The 17,658-nt window shown below is 35.8% G+C and overlaps 1 protein-coding gene across 2 annotated transcripts in view; it reads left to right on the forward strand.

The window, feature by feature from the left end:
* LOC109540956 (protein eva-1) overlaps positions 1-17,658 on the forward strand; it is an 85,421-nt gene that overhangs the window by 47,243 nt on the left and 20,520 nt on the right. Inside the window, exons 2-3 of one of the 2 annotated variants that reach the window (XM_019909533.2) lie at positions 6,780-7,012; positions 16,406-16,544. In XM_019909533.2, the coding sequence (XP_019765092.1) occupies positions 6,780-7,012; positions 16,406-16,544 (372 nt within the window). The remainder of the gene's footprint in view (positions 1-6,779; positions 7,013-16,405; positions 16,545-17,658) is intronic. The other variant, XM_048661425.1, reaches the window with a different exon arrangement.

Consider the following 17,658-nt stretch of genomic DNA (forward strand, 5'->3'; position numbering starts at 1 on the left):
GATTTTCTATCTTCCCACACACCTTCGTTTACTCAATATCGTGGAAGTAATAGGTTGAGATTTTTACGATGAAACATTTCCAGCTTTGAACTTAAGGGACTTAGCGTTCGGTTGATAAATTTACGAACAATCAGATATATAATCTTTTTGGTTTTACTTCGAACGTAGTTTTTATAGTTGTTTTGAATTTTGTCCTCGCAATAAGTCATTGTCGTTAGTTCGTATATAAAAAGTCGCCTACATAGCAAACAAGTATTTTCCTGGCCATAAAATCCTGCTGGGGTCCTTTCTACTGAACCAAAATAATTTATAAATGTAAATAAGCGAACATTTTTTCCTTCGGTTGGTTGAAAAGTTTTAAGGAATTTTCTAATTGATTTTCCGTTGGAAATCCAATTATGTTGACGCCTGTTCTTATTTATACTTTACATTATATCCCCAGCCTGGAAAAAGCCCTTATTTACTTTTTCGGAACGCGTTATTATGCTTCTAATTTAATTCCAAATATATACACTCAAAATTCTTGATTTTCTCCATTGTGCAAATTTTCGTTGGAAAAAATTATCTCTCCAATTTTATTCGGAGCCTTACCTCCGTTCATTGTTAAAATGCGTGTTTTGTCACCTCATTATTTTCGGAACTTGAACATGTAATGAACAACGCGATGTCACGCAACCTGGCGAATATGAATAATTTAAACGGAATCAGGTGTATTCTGTGCCGAAAATTATTAAATTATTTTTCCCTGTTTGTTTTTTGGTCATTTCTGACGTCAAAAATTAATTAATTATTTTGCTTCAATTATCAATTTTAAATCAAGTGTCAACATAATTATTTCTGTCGGAAAAATTGTTGTATTATAACACCCTAAGCTACAAGATAGAGCTACGGGGGCTATAGCTTCGGGCCTCACGATGTCGGCACATTTAAAGCGTTTTTTGAGAGTTCACGATCTTTAACCGACGATTTATTCTTTATTATTGACACAAACACTTTATAAATGCTTATTTGTGCCCTTCGTACGTCGAAAAGAATCGATTGAGCTCAAAAAACACGCGTGTGTAATTTTGATTTTTGGTCGACATTTTTCCAAAAGTGGAGGTTGATTTTTTGGAAAAATGAGAATTTTTTCAAAATGTTCAATGTGTTAATCCGGCCCTGACAAGATGCAATGTGTTCTTTTGACTTCAAAAGCGTTAATAAACATCAATTAATTACCACTCATTGACTCAGTTCAGTAGTTGCATAATGTCGGTTTATCTTCTAAATTATTGCAGTTTTGTAGATTCCGCACAACAACCGACATTGTTTAATACTAGCCTAACTTTGAACAATCTGACACTGTTATTGTATGTGACCCGTGTACAGCATGCGGTTTACAAACTGTAGAGGAACAGGATGGCATATACATTATTTGCCTCTATTGTAGTGCATGCAGTATCCTACATATATATAGGGTTCTAAAGCAGCTTTGAAAATGCTTGAATCGTGTCTGTGATCGCAGGATTCTACACCTGACAAGCATTCAAGTGATCTATATATTTTACCGAACACGTTTGTAACAAAACCCAAAAATATAAACCTCTTATTCGCTTAGGGTCGGCTTTAAGAGAAATTTGCATCATAAATAACTGCACTTTAATATCCGCTTTTGATAAAAAGATTAAAATTATCTCTAAAATTCAGTTTAGCCAACAACAGCGTCAAAGCTGATTGTGACTTCAAATATCTAGCTGAAACTTACTTGAGCATAAAGTGGTATGTAAAGAAGCTTTACCATATGAATTGTGAAACTGGCTCTAAAGCGAAGTTTTCGCGCAACTAAAAGTGCTGAAGTTACTGTTTCTGCTAGTAAAAACCTTCTTTTTATGTCGGGATATCATCAATACCCCTAATCCGGTGGATATTCAAAAAATAAAACACCACTTTCCAATAAACCAGCTGCCACGGCAGAAAAATGGCATTCTTGACTGTCGTGAAGAAATTCAATGGAAAAAGGGATAGTGCTTTCGTGACTTCTAGTTTTAATGAAATTATGAATAATTTAGCACCAACCTTGACAAAGTTTTTAAACCGGGAATCGTGATATGTTGACTTTATACATTTCGTTTGGGCATGAAATTTGGAAACTCTTCCTATTACCATTTCCAAATCGCATTATTTTCTAACGACCGTTCAACCGTAATTCAAGTATGAAAATGCATCTGCTTCTCGCTCTATTATTACTAGGGCAATTATTACAAACTTCCTTAAACTACGGCTAATTAAACTTCACTTTCCTTTCAACTTTCGACAACGAATATTCTCTTCAATTAACATTTACGTTCACCACGGCTACTGTCGAAAAAGCTACTTTTATAATTAGATGCCAATTTTCTTATTATTACTAAGTTAATTTAGAGTCATTCTCTATGCTCTGATGCCCCATTTCGGGCCTCGCCCAGACATAATACAGTTAAGGGTAAAATATTTTCATCTTAAATCAATCAATTAACCTTCTTGAGCACACGAATGAAAAGAAAATCTCTCGGCTTCAGACACCATTATTTTCCAATAAATTTTGCCTATAAAATTCCTAATAAAAAAGTTGAGTGGCAAGCGGCTCCTGAAACTTATTTTAAAGAGTCTATCAAGTAGTCTGAACAGAAAAGAATAAAAGCGCAAAGGACCAGATTTAAAACCTGTCTCTTCAAGCAAAGTTGAGATTATTTCTAAATCTTGACGTTGTTTAACTTTTTTAGGAAATAATTAAATTTGCCATTTTTGGCTCAATTTCGAGTAAGTAGGTACTTGAAGTATTGAAAACAATATTTTGTTTTTACACCGTTTAATAGAGTTGTTGTTTATTGGTGCAAAGAGTTATTTTTCTCTTATTAAGTAACGTTAATCCATTTATTACCACCATTGACAATATATCCAACTTAAAGCAAGAATATGTAAAGCAGTAATAATTCATACGAAAATTGATTATATTGAGGAAAAGGACGAACTTTGATTTAATAAATACCATAACTTTTCTCATATCGGGCAAAAGTTGAACGTATATGAAATACTTGTGAGACAGTTCCGCTTAGGCTTGGTATTTCCGGCCAAATTTTAGACTGTACATCGAAAACTTCCGGCAAATTGCTACGGAACTTTTAACAAGTTTATGTGTTAATTCCATGAACAGATCCGCTTATCCATTCTTGCAAATAAACACAGTGACATCTCGAAGAGTAATTTCCCTTGTGGTATTTGGAAGATTTGAAAATATTTCCAACTTACAAAAGAGTTGTGGCCATTGCTTAAATCTAGTGAAATCTTCGGGCTTTTACGCCGTCACGGAAGAAAATTGTCGGACGTTTTGCAAGCACGAGTGTCCTCCACCTTCATGGTTTGCTCAGGGCGCAGCAACGTCAAGAAAAATTATCTCATCAGTTTTAAATATGGCCTTGGTGTAAAAAATGATTCTTAGTTTCGCTAGCTAAAGCGGCTTGCATCCTCAGAGGTGTTGCATCCTCAAACGCTTACGTTGGACTGATGTTATGCTTGCTATCAGTTTCATTCCAAATTTATTATGTATTGATAATACTACAGAGAGACTGCTGTTTGAAATCTCGAAATAATCGCCAATAATGGCGTTAAAACCAAACAAGTAAATCAAAGCGGAAAAAATATTTGAAGTTTGCCAGAGAATAGGTTTTAATTTCCACTGCCATTTTCTCTTCCATTTAAAAAGCGCATGTTGAAAAACATTATATGAACGTTTATATAACAATGCTTAAACATACAAATACTGTTTCATTGTTGGTACGGCAACGGTTATCTGGATTCGACGAATATTGTGTTTAATAAAAAAGTTCAATATTTATTCAGCTACACCGAATAACAAACCGCCATCGAATAGTTCATATTTGCCCTCGGTCTATATGAATTTCTAATAATTTGCCGCTATTTTTTTATTGCCGTGAAAACATTACATGTTATTGGCTGAGATTAAATTTACATAATCGACGTGATGGCCATAAGTAAAAACATTTTAGCGTATTAAGTTAAATAAAATAAAAAATATTTGGTGCATCTCATTAAAGCCTGGCCGACGATTAGCGAGTGAGAAATTTCAGGACAAACCTTGCTCACTGTCGTGTGCCATCAGATGCATGTACAGCCATAAACCAATTAATTACAAATAAAGCTTTCAAGCATAAACTGTATTGTTCTCTTATTCGGAAAACGGTACACCAAACCGCAAAAGGCAGTTGGCGTTACTTTATCTCCTAAATCATTAATCTTTCTGAAATGGACAAAGAAACGTTACACACTAAATATCACGTGGCCCTCAAATGAGTAAAAGTGCCACTTGGGCGAGTTAAATGGACCTAAATAAAGTGTAGGCTTAAGACAAGTTAGGGGATCGATCGCGGTTGTTCTCTAACTTGAACGATGTCTGAAGCATTTCATTTGACAACTTACAGAATCACATTTAGATTTTTTCCATTTCTCATCACTAGTAATTGAAATATTTGTTTTAATATATTCCGGACATCGGTTTGCTTGTTTAAAGTAGCCTTCCGAAATGCCGTTTGTGTGGGTGCCTGGTTAAATAAGTTGCTTGTGTTTTTAATTCCATCTCTTAAGTCATCTGCAACATTAACATTTTGAGCTTTTCCCCTAGCTTGGAGCAGATCATTGCTGTTTGTTAGGGGTAGTTTCTTCTTGACGAGTACTCATTCCACTCTGGAAACGAGCGTTGCGTTTCTCCAAACAGTTTATTCGATTTAAAGCTGTTTATAAACTTAAATAAAGTTGCTGATTAAAAGAAATTTAGATATCTGGACGACTGTCCATCAATCTGTCACTCTCTAATTACTACTGAGTTTCGTTCACTTAGAAGTAGCCACAATTGATAGCACGGTTCAATTCAAATCATGCTCGTATTTTATTTAGAATGCGAAAAACTACTTTAAAGCTTCGCCACATTTAAAATCTATCCTTTTATTCCTGTGTTCGAATCCCACTGAGTCGACCATAAAACGATCGGGGAGAGGATGTTCGTGAATTTAGGTGGATGGAGACCAATTTCCACTATCTCTCATTAATGGCATTGTAGTTGTAGCTTTAGATTTTTGACACTAACTGTTAAATGTTCAAATATTAAAAAAACTTAATAGGGTAGTACACGATTGTAGTTTATCTGCAGAAAACTCCTAGTAAATACGATTTCACATGGGCGCTATAATTTCCAATGCCGTGGGTCCGAGGTTCGTTAATAATTTAATCGAAACACACGTTATTCTTTTTCATATTAACCAGCCGATTTTGAAGCTGAATTTTCCTTGGATATACCGATATTGCAACCCTAAGGCTTTAAACTGCCAGCCCAGTCATGCTTCCTAATTTAGCAGACAAATTGTATGAAGCTTTACATATTTCCTCTTCGTTAAATTTATGGTTTACAACCACAAACTGACGAAGAAGAAAATTGTAGATGATACTGAATATATATTTTTTGATAAAAATTATTAAGGGCTTTTCAGCGAACATTATTTTTCGGTGCGTTGTATCTATTTTATTTATTTGAAAGGTATGAAAGACTCGTTCTAAGCTCCTACACCTTTGAGTAATGGTAGTTTCTGATTAAACATTTTGCAACAACAAAAGGCTTTGCTTGAAAATGCCCATATTTTTCTTCCGGGAAACATAAAGGGGTAGCAAAATATGAGAAATATTTCAGGCGTTTAGCTGCTAATATTAAATGAGGTTCAGGAAACTTTATGTCTCCAAACAAACATAAAACTTCGAGTTGAAAGAATTAAATGCGATAACACATGAATAAAAGAAATACTGATGGTGAGCTCACAATAAATTAAGACGAGGTCTTGTACTCCTAATGCAAGGTTGTCGGCAATTCAGTGGTTCTTACTTAATGGGAATTGACTAAGACAAAGTGTAATTTAGCTTTTATTTGAAGACAAAGGTTGCTTAATACATACATCAATGTTTTCGTTGAATATCGTTTGAGCGCGTGTGAGATCTCTCTAAGAGCGAACCAAATATCAGGTGGTTTAGTTAAAGGTCTTAAAGGATTTTTACATATCAGGCCGCAAACCGAACATTTCATTTTCATTTTTCCCGAATAATTTCCGGGACAAAGAAACTTTATGGGCCAAGAAATACGTAAAAAGACTCCTGGAGAAATTCTGGAATCATTTTCCTTAAGTGCTAATACACCTTTCCCATAACGTTGTTTCTCGGACAGAAAACTTATTTCCAATTTTTACCTCATCATCCGATTTAAGACCCATCACATCCACCAGTTTCGCAATAGAGTATATCATTTTGATAGTGTGTTTTACAGGATTACTTCGTTTTATGTTTCCTCATAATTCAGAATGATACGATAGAAGTCGCCCTTATATCGCAGCTAAAAGTGTTATAAATTTGGCGATTTATAAACGAACGGCCTATCACTTTGGCTACTTTCTTAAATTTTCCTTCATTGTTAGTACAGTAAAATTAAAACATCCTTAATGTTTTTGTACCATGTACTGATCTTGAAAATTTATGTAAATTCTGAGAGTAGCTGCAAACATATGACACACTTTTCGCCATCGATCAAATTTCAGACGAGTTTTCCGGCTTCTTAAATCCTAAAGCGAACAAATATTAATCCAAGTCTCGTCGGAAGTTAACCGCAAAGATTTATATCGTGTAACGAACGACTTGGCCATTCTAGCAGTATTTATTTAGGGTGAATTTTTAAGTACTGGAATGTATGCCTAATGTTTCTCTTTCAGCTCTCCTTACTGGAACCCTGCGTACATTCCAAAGGGCGGGCTGCGACAATGACATTGTTACTTTAAAATGTCCAGCAGGAACAAGTATATCCGTCCAGATAGCGCAATACGGAAAGTCCGCATCGTCAAAGGGACTTTGCCCCAAATCGACAGCAACATCGATATCGACAACAACAAATGACGACCCAGATATTTCCGAACCGACGGATTGCCTTTTACCAGATTCCATACAGGTCAGTATCTCTAATCTGACGATTTTCCATTTCATTGCACACTATTCCCACAGACACTCATAAAACGCACTCACTTTGTGTCTCCTTAAATCAAACAAATAACTAACATTCTTAGTGGCACAATATACTTTATTCGAAACATTAAGAAGCTCTTCATATCAAATTTGTCTTATGCAAGGTTTAACTTTTGCCTGGTGCTTCGGTAGTTTTACCTAAAGCACGTGCACTTCCGCAAGGAATATTGAGGAGCATCTTGCATTATTTAGTCTACTTTGCAGCTTATACTGTATAGTTCGCATTGGGGGTTTCTTACGAATCTAACAAATTTGGTTTTATAAATTTTGGCTTCCTAATCAATAAATTCACCCACTTCAAAAAATATGTCTAAACCATCACTCCTTTTAAAAGAAAATAATGAAAATTCCGTGCAACCCAAGTGGAAAGCACATTTTTGCGTTTATAATGACGGTCTTTTGTCTCTGATATTTCTGTGTTTTCTCTATCGACGAAACAAGCCATTTCCAGTCCAAAGCAAGCTTTTGATATTTCCATCCAGACATCTCATTGGAGCTCAAGGCTAAGTTTAAGGTCGGTCCAATGTTTTGTTTCAAATGGATGGCGTTGTTAGATAATAAAATCACTTTTCTTTACCCTTATAAATACATTCCTATCGGATTTGAATTTCATTTTATTGCGCTGAAAACGAGGACTGATCCGTGAAAGATAATGCCCAACAATTCGGCTATAAAGCATTCATTTAATTGACATTGTGACTCGATCGAAAACCAATGGAAAAGTGGATATCTTTCATTTCAATTGGTGGCATCCAGTAGGCAAAACTATACCAGAAAAGTAGTATCTGTCCTAGGACTAGGTAACTCACCCACCGTACCGGCGCATTAACTCAGTTCGGCCGGGAAACAATTTTTCCTTTTTAGTTATTTGGAGTGTTGTTACGGTCTCGAGTCTCATGAAGCTTAGATCCGCTTAAAAATTGAGTTATAACCATTAACCAATGCATTATAACTCATTAACTCAGAGAGCGACACCAACTCAACACAGTGCTACCCAGGTCTACAGCTAGTAGTCAAATTTGATCCAGTGGCAGTTTTTTTTTCGAATTTTTTGCCAGTTAAAGTTGAGCGGAGATCTTCGAGAACGACAGAGAGATTTTTTTGGCAAACTCTAATCAATTGACAAGTTTAGAGTTTTTTTTGCCGCCACACTGGTTCAAGAGAAGTAAAATTTGTTGTTTACTTGGAAAAGTTGCGGCTTATTTGAAACAAAATCTGTCAAAGTGTGTGAGATGGCTTGATGCCGAATAATGCATTGGATAGAGCGCAATTTCTTCTCAAGATGGGGAAAGTTTTGGTTTTGAGTTACAATTAGGCAGGTGGCAACACAAATTTAAAGGAGACTTCAGGCCTTCAAAAATTCAGTTCGGCCAAACCGAGTGGAATAGAACGTAACCAAGGCGTGTGTTGGACGGAGTACACATTAATCTGTGGATTTTGAAACTTTCGTCTTGCTGATTTGAGAAACCTATCAACTTGAGCTGCGAGTCTTTCTCCTTAAACTACGCTTCAAACATGTATTTCTGCTAAACTAAGCAAGTTTAGACCAAGTGGAGAGTTTCAGTAGGAACTTTCAGTGGCATCGAAATGTATCCAATGTAGATGTTGTGCCGAGCCCTTCAGGCACGACAATGCTTTCAACTCAAAACACACTCTTAACTGCTCCCTTAAGAGGTTTTTTCAAAAACCAGTGCCGTGTCGACGTGCTTGGCACAACAAATACATTAGACACTGCGGGCTGTCGAAGTTGTGCCAAGCCTTCGGGCACGGCACTGGTTTAGAAGCAAAAAAACACTCAGGTTTAGACCTGAATAACTCATTGATTTCCAAGAGTTGACGCAGTGCCTGTGTTATAACTCATTCACTCAGAGAGCGGCCAGTGAACACAGTGTTGCCCACGCCTAATCTATCCTGTAACAGTTTGAAATGATTCAGTGCACTTAAATATGTTTTAGGTGTCTTCTTAACTCTTGCAAAGAGTTGATTTAGCTGAAAAAACTTTTAAGGAAATTTAAATATTCAAATTCAAACTCTCTTAAATAAATTATGGCTCTGGATGCGCCTGAAAGGCCCTGTAGAGGCTGTTTACGAATGCAGCCTTTTAATGTGAATTATTTAAAATATGGTCATGCATATGCCGACAATATTACATCATTTCAACATTTAGAAGCTAAATTGAGTAATTGGACTATGCTGTTGAAGACAATAGTTTATTATGGCCGCTAAAGCCATTGCAAATATAGTGCTTAAATGAAAACGCGAATATGCTGGGAATGTAGGCAATAATCAATTTTCTAAAGCACTTTGAGAAGGAAGAGAAATGAATGCTAAGACGAAATCAGTTATTTATCAACTGAAATTGGAATTTAATGCCGCGAGATGTACTTGAATTTTGCAATAAGACCAAGCGCAATATTGCTTTGCATGTTATCGTGTTTCGCACCTTTGTTCTCATTACGACAATGATAATAATAACGCGCAGTGCATGTGGAAACAGAGTGTTTGGTAATATTTAAAGCGAATTAAATAACTCGGAAACCTAATCTTTACAGACAACAAAACACTCTGTATAACCTAGATCCTTTCATTAACTGGTTGCATTCATCCACTAACTCTGCATTAGCCGTTATGTATATTGATTTGAGTTTTCCATATAATTCCATTTAATTGATTTACTATCATGGGAACTGATACTAGCTCAAAGCGCTTAGGTCAGTCTCAAAGGGTTAAAATAAATTATTTTATTTCCTACTCCTTCCGGTTGGTAGCAATGAGCAATGTTAAAATGTAAATTGCAACAGAAAAATGACTTTACCGGATTAGAAAATCCTGAATTTGTATAATACAGTACAGAATTCCCAGCACAACAAAATGTTCTTAAAAGCTTTGTCAAACATGAGAAACGATTGTAACGTCTAAACTAAGGCTCGTCCAATTTCACTCCAGCATTATTCCACATCCCTGGAGCATATTTTAGTTATAACTAATTAGGGAATGCATCCTACACCCAAGTCGAGAAATAACAGAGAATGGATCAGATATGGGAGCGTGTTATTGCTCGACTCCGTTTCTACGATTTTAATTTTACCGGGAGCAACTTCTTAGCCCCATAAATATACCAAGACTCGCTAAAGTCACTTTGCGATCTAAGAAAATAACAGGAATATTTTAACCTTCTCAAGTGAAACCTGGATTGTTTCGTTTAATTTAAATATGGATGCTGGAATTAACTTGCTCCGCAGGACTGGCCTCATGAAACGGAACATTTAAATTTAGTTGATTGTGAGATTATGTGGCAAAATCGAGCTTTTTGGAATAATTACATTTTTGGTCACTTATAGTAATGGAGATTTTAACGTGCTTACTCAGGATAGGAAAGCACAATTTCAAGAAAGAGTGTTTTAAGGCTTTGTATTTCTTTATCGTGTTTAAACGGTTATTTCAAATCTAATCTAGCTGAAAATGCATTGGACATTTACATTACAACTCGACTTTGTAAGACATTGTTCAATGTGGAACTGCTATTATTACTGTTGATGAACTAAAAATAATGTTCAGAGGTTAAAAAAATATCCATTATGGGGTGAAGTTTGAAGGCCGGAAAATGCCAATATTCAACCTAATCCAATGCGGGATTAAAAAGAGAGGATTTATATTCGAATAAAGGGTTAAAATTAACTTTTTCGTAAAAGCGGGACTTAAAAATTAACATATAAAGCTTCGCTTTAAAAACATTGTTTAGAAATAATGAATTTTTTTTCACTTTCATCAAAAGCGCTGATCCCTAAGGGAAACGAGGTAACGTAAGTCTTACGTAATTATTATCATGGAACGTAAAAAGACTTTGACGAATTGTTATTTGGAATTATTCGGCACTTTGGGGTCAAGAGCATTTGCATTCTCAATTCAATAAATGAATCTAATGATTCAATTTAAAAATCGGACAGCTAGGAATTTTCCCTGAAATCGAAATAGACAATGCACTCCGAGAGATAAATTGTAGTACTATATAAGCCAAGCAAACAAATATATTAGCGTTTTAGTAAATTCAAGTCGATATCCTAAAAATACTACGCTAGGATGAATCCAATTGCGCAACATTTTAGAGTTACGAAAAGACTCGTTTATATAAACGGCTCTTGGAAAGCAGAAATAAAGCCAAACCTCTCAATGAAATGATAAAAATTCTTGGTGCCAGCAACAACATGGAAATATCGCGCTATTAAACTTGAAAATGCACAGACCCGGATTTATCTACATTTTTTTTATCAATTGTCTTAATGCTTCTGATTAAATCCGAGCTTTTGTTACCTTACCAAACGGCCAGGTCCTCGAATGGTTATCGCTGACGTTTTGTATGATACAAAACCAATTATGTATTATCCCATAATTCTCATACCTCCATTTTGTAGCTTCTGTAATGAGGTTTTAGTGCTGTTATCTGTTAGATAAAATAACATGGGTATATATATATGAACTGAGGCAGTATAATACCATATCAGTTTAATAATCGCTCGCTAATATTAGCCAGAATTCCTGTAAATTGTTGCCTAATTTGAAGCTCAATTGGGCAAACCAATTTAAATTCTCATATGTTTAATGAGTTGAATTGTACTTAAAAAAATGTTTGCTCGCTGTAGCATTTCTGAAAGGTTCATACTCGCATAAATAGCGAATATCCATAATAAAACTTTGATATTAGCTGCATTAGGAACTCGATTGGAGTTTCGACTGGTAATAGGAAACATTTAATAACTCTACTAAAAATCAATAACTCGACACAACTTCGACATCGAACAGTGTCCAGAGTTTCATCTTGCAAACGATATTTAGAAATGTGTCGGGTTGCCTCTGATTTTTTTATGTTCCTCTGAGTCACCGTGTGTATTCGGAGCAGTTGAAAAAGTTGATATTAAGCGAGGAATGCGAGTACAAATCTTTTCGTAGTCAAGGTACTGAGTTATCGAAGGTTTACGAGCCACGCGGCTTATAGTAGTATCAGCCTCAGAAGTTTTCGCCCAATACATTTTTGCGCCTAATACGTAAGGGCGACAGGTGGTGAAAAGTTTAGGCACACTTTAGTAGAGGTAGGTACTTCTACAAGATTACAAGACTATTTGGCAAGTATTCTAAACCTTTGAAAATAAGCTCCTTATGAAAATCCTTTAATGCCGAGGAATTACGCTCAATTACTTCCACTCAAATGCTCTTCGTATTCCCACGCTTAAAACCATCCAGTCTTAATGGCAAGGTGCTGGAAAACTTTCGAAAAGTATTAAAATAATAATTTCTGCCACTTGAGTACAAAACCGTGACTATGAGGGCACAAAATATGAAACCCATATTGTTGAAGTTTTGCTTGAACACGACAGAAATAAAACGGGAACCCTAGTCATAAATAATGAAAAGACCTGCCCCATCGCTTTGCACTTTTTCTTAACTTGCTACAATGCCCTTATTCTTGTTGCCTTTTCACTTTCGTTCTGCGTAAAATCATCAATTTATTACAGACAAAGCCCCTACGATAGAAACATTTCCTCTAAATTTAACTTTCGTACCCGAGTTGGTCACAGAAAGAGGCTTTAAAATATTCCAGGGATATGTATCATATTGGAGATTTTCGCATCCGATTCTTAAGGAGGGTGAAATCTGACGAAACTGGTGTTGTCACATTTCGACCTTTAAATGAAACTGACTACCCTCATTGGAAGGTTTGTCCTTGTTTTTAATTAAGTGGCTCTCCAGAAAGTGTCAAGCAGCCACGACCCTTATCAGGAAATGTAATTCCCAATTGTCGACTTTGCATTTCAAGCAGTAGGTAAAGCAAACACACATATGCCCCATACAATTTTTTTTCACTGTCCCCAAAGATTCAGAAACCACTTAGTTTCCTTTGTTAGTAATAAATGAAATTTCATATTTTATTGGCCAATTTAGCTCTGATAAAAAAGTGTAAATTGATTGAATTTGAGCGCGTAATAAGCAATGGGGGCCCTTTTAGCAATATTAAAGCACAACGATTAAAGTGCTAAATTGCCTTTTTTACTGTAACTTCCACTTTCGATTATGGACCTCTGAACCCCTATTTTTAACGATTTATATCTCGAATACCCAACTTAGTTGCAAACTTGCTACTTTCACTAATCGAAAGGGAAAACTTCACTCTATAAACTCTACGAGCCTCCTACATTTTTCATTTGAAGTGGACTCTAAGGGATGTTTGAGAAATCGGAAATTGCTTTGCCATATCGAGTTTAGAATAGAGATCAGCTCAAAAGTGTAATTCGAAACAAAATTTGAATAGGCAAAAAGTGAATCAAATATTTATTTATTCGAGTGTTCTTCGAACTAATTGCTACACAAATAACCGATTTATTTATTGCTAGATAGCAGGTTAATAATGCGATTATTCGGGGGTATAACTAAGTTTCCCGAAAATCTTATAAAGTTTTCTTAAGATTAAAACTTCCCCGCTAGAGTTTCAGAAAACCTGTCGATAAGTTCGTTTTGTCTATGTTAACTTTTCCGTAACATTGGATACAAACCTCTCGGGAAACATCAAGTTCGTTATGCCTGGATCACTAATTCCGTAGAAGAGGTAATGAATTAATTAAGTTTTTGAGCAGCAAATCGGGACTAATGTAGAGCTAGTTTAAATGCTGAAGGGTGTGGATCACATATCTGTTTTTGACATCTTCAAATGTTAGTTATGTTTGCGAGGAAACTTAATTTTGTAGCTAAATATAACCCTTTGGCAAATTACAACTTACACCTTCAATCGGTTAATGTGAGTGTTGCTCCCCAGTAACCAGAACATTTCACAGCCATTTGAACAAATTTTAAATGGTACCAATTATGTGACGAGTTTCTTTATTCCCATGACGAGAATTATCCCAAACTAAAATGAACGCTTTGCTGTTTTAGGATGCGTGTGTTGTATTTGGTAGCACTCTCGTGTGGTCTATGTTATTTAGAAATGTTCGCATTCGAGTTATTCATGTGTTCATAAACTTTAGCGTCCATATCAAAGTCAAACCGTTTTGTTGTTATAGAGAAAGTTTGAAAACCAATTACAACATTTTCAGTTAAGTATAACTCTAATAGAGTTGGGGCAAATAACTTGCTTTTTTGCCAAGTTACTTAACTGTGCCAAGTATTCTGCATTTTTTTAATGCATTGCATAGTTGCTGATGCCGTTAATAATAGCAAACCATCCGAAATTGCGCTATGGAATTTTACAAATAAATTAGTAAATTTCAAGCTGCGATAGCAAATTAAAAACTGTATTTTCGAAACCTTTTGTGTTCAGGCATTATTTCGTAGTTTAGCAACATTTTGCTCGCAAATGTCCGTGCTAATTGCAGAAGAGGGACACCAGTTTATCAATTTCGTATTGCCATTACACACTGTAACCTCGTAATTATTTAATACAATTAATTATCACTGCGTCATTGCAAACGAACGAAAATTGCCATGTGCCCTTAAATTTCCAACTTTTGTTGATCAAAATTAATTGTTTTCCCAAAGTTTATCCATTTAAATTTTTCCTTTGTTGTCGGCCATTTGTTCAACTAAGTAAGCAATATCACTATGTTTTCTACGATTACAAATGTTTAATGGACTTTTAATTGCGAAAGTAGCATAATTAATGACGCGACTTTTCGACTTTCAAATATTGAAGCGGAATGTTTCTGAGCTTCTGGAGAAAGGACTTACTTTCTGCAAATTTCCATTTATTAGGAAAGCTTGTATCTCCTAAATAATGGATTTTCCGGTGTAGGAATGAATCGCTTAATTCAGCCGGTTGCAATTATAAAACTATTCTAGCGTGTTTACAGTTAAAGGGTCACTCTGTATATAGTCAAAGTTAGTGGGTTTCGCACGTTGTGGCTTGTGATTTGGCCCGTGCTATAAAAATTGGCCTCAAGGGTTGGCCTCAAGGCGCTCAAATAAGATTTTTAGTCGTCCAATTCTGGCCTGTTCTGGAAAATGAAAGAAGCTCTAGGCTCAGATTAGATAAGTAACTAGTGGTAGATGAAAAAAGATTTATTCAGTGTCAACAATCAAGCAATATCATGAATTTTCTCCAAATCTCCGTTGCTTAAGCGATTTTAACAGCCGAATAAAGGCATTTGAAATTGTTCCAGAAACGGAGAATCTAATGCATTTTTATGGAATCATAAAATGTCGAGAATCTCCAGAAGGTGCACACTTTCCAGGTATTGAAATACTTTTACGGAACTTTCAATATGATAAAGCTAGTCTGCAATAACGCTATTTCATCTTCAGTTAGTATAATATCTTTTAAATCGTATGTGCACTGAGGAAGCATTCGTGTCACTTTCGCTGCGACTCTACTATATTTTGCCCGATTTCCGTGCAATTTGTATAAATTTTTTTCAACATTTTTTGTTCTGCCAATTGAAGAGCGACTGAACTAAAAAGAGTGCGTATGTTATAGGCAAAAGTTGGTATGCAGGCCTTTTTTTGGCTCATGAACATGAATTCAATAACAGAAAGCGGATTCCTTTGAACGCATAGATAATTTCACCACCACGCTTTAGCGAGTTTTGCATGAAAAGACTATTATCCATCGCATTAAAGTTTGGCCCTTTACTTTTCATCACTTATTATCGTTAAAAGTTGAAATACTTTTCCAACATTTCATTAATTTCGCATTCACAGGATTAGCCCAATCCGTTGTCCGGTTGGCGTCCATCCGTACTGAATTAACAATTTTAAAACCCTTTAGATGAAAATAACGCATCCCTAAAATTCAGCAATGTGACAAATCTTCCAAACCGTGAATAAACATTTTCATCCACTGACAAACCATCTTACAGCAGGGTGTAACGGAAAGAAAAAACTTTTAAATAGCCATTCATCAGTCGGGCATATCTGCGTACGTGATATGAATTCCCTGAATAAAATATGGCGACATTGAGAGATCCAGGCTGAAATTAAAAAGATATCAGAGCGATTCGAAAGTACTTATGATGGAAAACCGCAAATGCCGAGCTTAAATCACTGTTAAAACGTGATTCTTTGGTCGGATTTCTTAAATAAATACAGCACGAGCTGAGATTAACCTTCGATGGATTTATTTAGGAATTGACTTCAGGTTTAACCACTTTAAACGGGAATATGAAGGCAAACATCTTCTGTTTTACTTGCTGCAAAAATAACATCGACTGGAACTTGTAAAGTTTTACTGGCTCGCTATTGGCTACATTCACAATACATAACATTACACAAGCATCAAAATACGCAGTAGTTCTTCAGAATTCTTAGTTCAGCCGATCTGACTGACGGTTCGTAGTATTCTCTCTTGCAGACGGTCATCGAAGCATGCCAGAAGAAGCGTCAATGCAAATTCCAGACTTCGCCCACAACGTTTGGAGGAGATCCCTGTCCACGTGTTCCAAAGTACGTGGAAGTTGCTTACAAATGCAGACCATGTAAGTACACTCAAAACTAACTTAAAACTGGTTTCAAATGTCACTTAAAGCATGGATTAAATCAAGACTAGATCTAAAAAAGATGTGCGTCCTGCTCGACAGAAGTGGGAATTTGTCTTCATATTATTAATAGAAACCATAAAATATTGAACTTGGACGCATGATGGCAATACTGATTCATAATTTCAATTTACTTGTTAAAGTTAAATACGTTCAGTTTCTTGACCGATATCTAACAATTGCAGGATGGTTTTTTTTCCTTCTTTCATCAGGGTGCTAATTGTTTGACCATAAGAAGGCTGGGAACCCTCCAGAATATTCAATCATTTTTGTACAGCTTGATGAAATATTTAATTCAATAAAGATTAAACAACACATTGCCGAAAGCTTGGTAGCTAAAATTTTTTATTTTCTTCACCACTGCCCAGATTGAATTCCCAAGAAAAATCAACCATCCTCCAATTCTTAAAGTTAAAGCATAATCATTTATAAATGTATCTGGAATAGATAAAATGTAATTCAATTTCCTTTTGAGTGTAAAATTTTTATTACGCTGGATAATTATGTTAAATCATATTAAACATTGACAGTGGACGAGACCCACATATGCGAAATCTGACGAAATCTTCCAGAGAACGTCCGGATTAAGATTCCATTTTACTTAGATTGATTCGTGCAAATTCGTTACGTTGTGATTAATCCTTTTCGCACAATTTCTAAAGCAGTTCGGACGAAATCGCATCCAAAGGACGCCGGCTCACGGACTGCACACTATTATATTCACATGAACGGACCACAGTCTACACACTATTATAATAAACGACCCGCCTAATGGAACCACTTGTCTTTTTCAATGTCAGACATAACGACGCCGATACGCATTCCAATCCATTCACACCGTGCGATAAGAAGTTATCTCTTCAAAAATCATCTAAAACGTCCAAAGGACATAAGTTGGCTAAGGGGGCTGGACATTTAAAACTGAATTTTCCCCAATCCCAATCACTTGAAAGATGGGGAAAGGTTTTCTTGGTTGGATCATGTAGTTTGAACGGTCATTTGCAGGCTAAACTCAGTTGATGAGAACTAACAGGTTCGGAACCGATTTTTGGGA

The sequence above is a fragment of the Dendroctonus ponderosae genome, unplaced genomic scaffold (genome assembly GCF_020466585.1).
Source record: "Dendroctonus ponderosae isolate FM_Combo_2020 unplaced genomic scaffold, Dpon_F_20191213v2 Dpon_F_20191213_1, whole genome shotgun sequence".
NCBI lineage: Eukaryota > Metazoa > Arthropoda > Insecta > Coleoptera > Curculionidae > Dendroctonus > Dendroctonus ponderosae.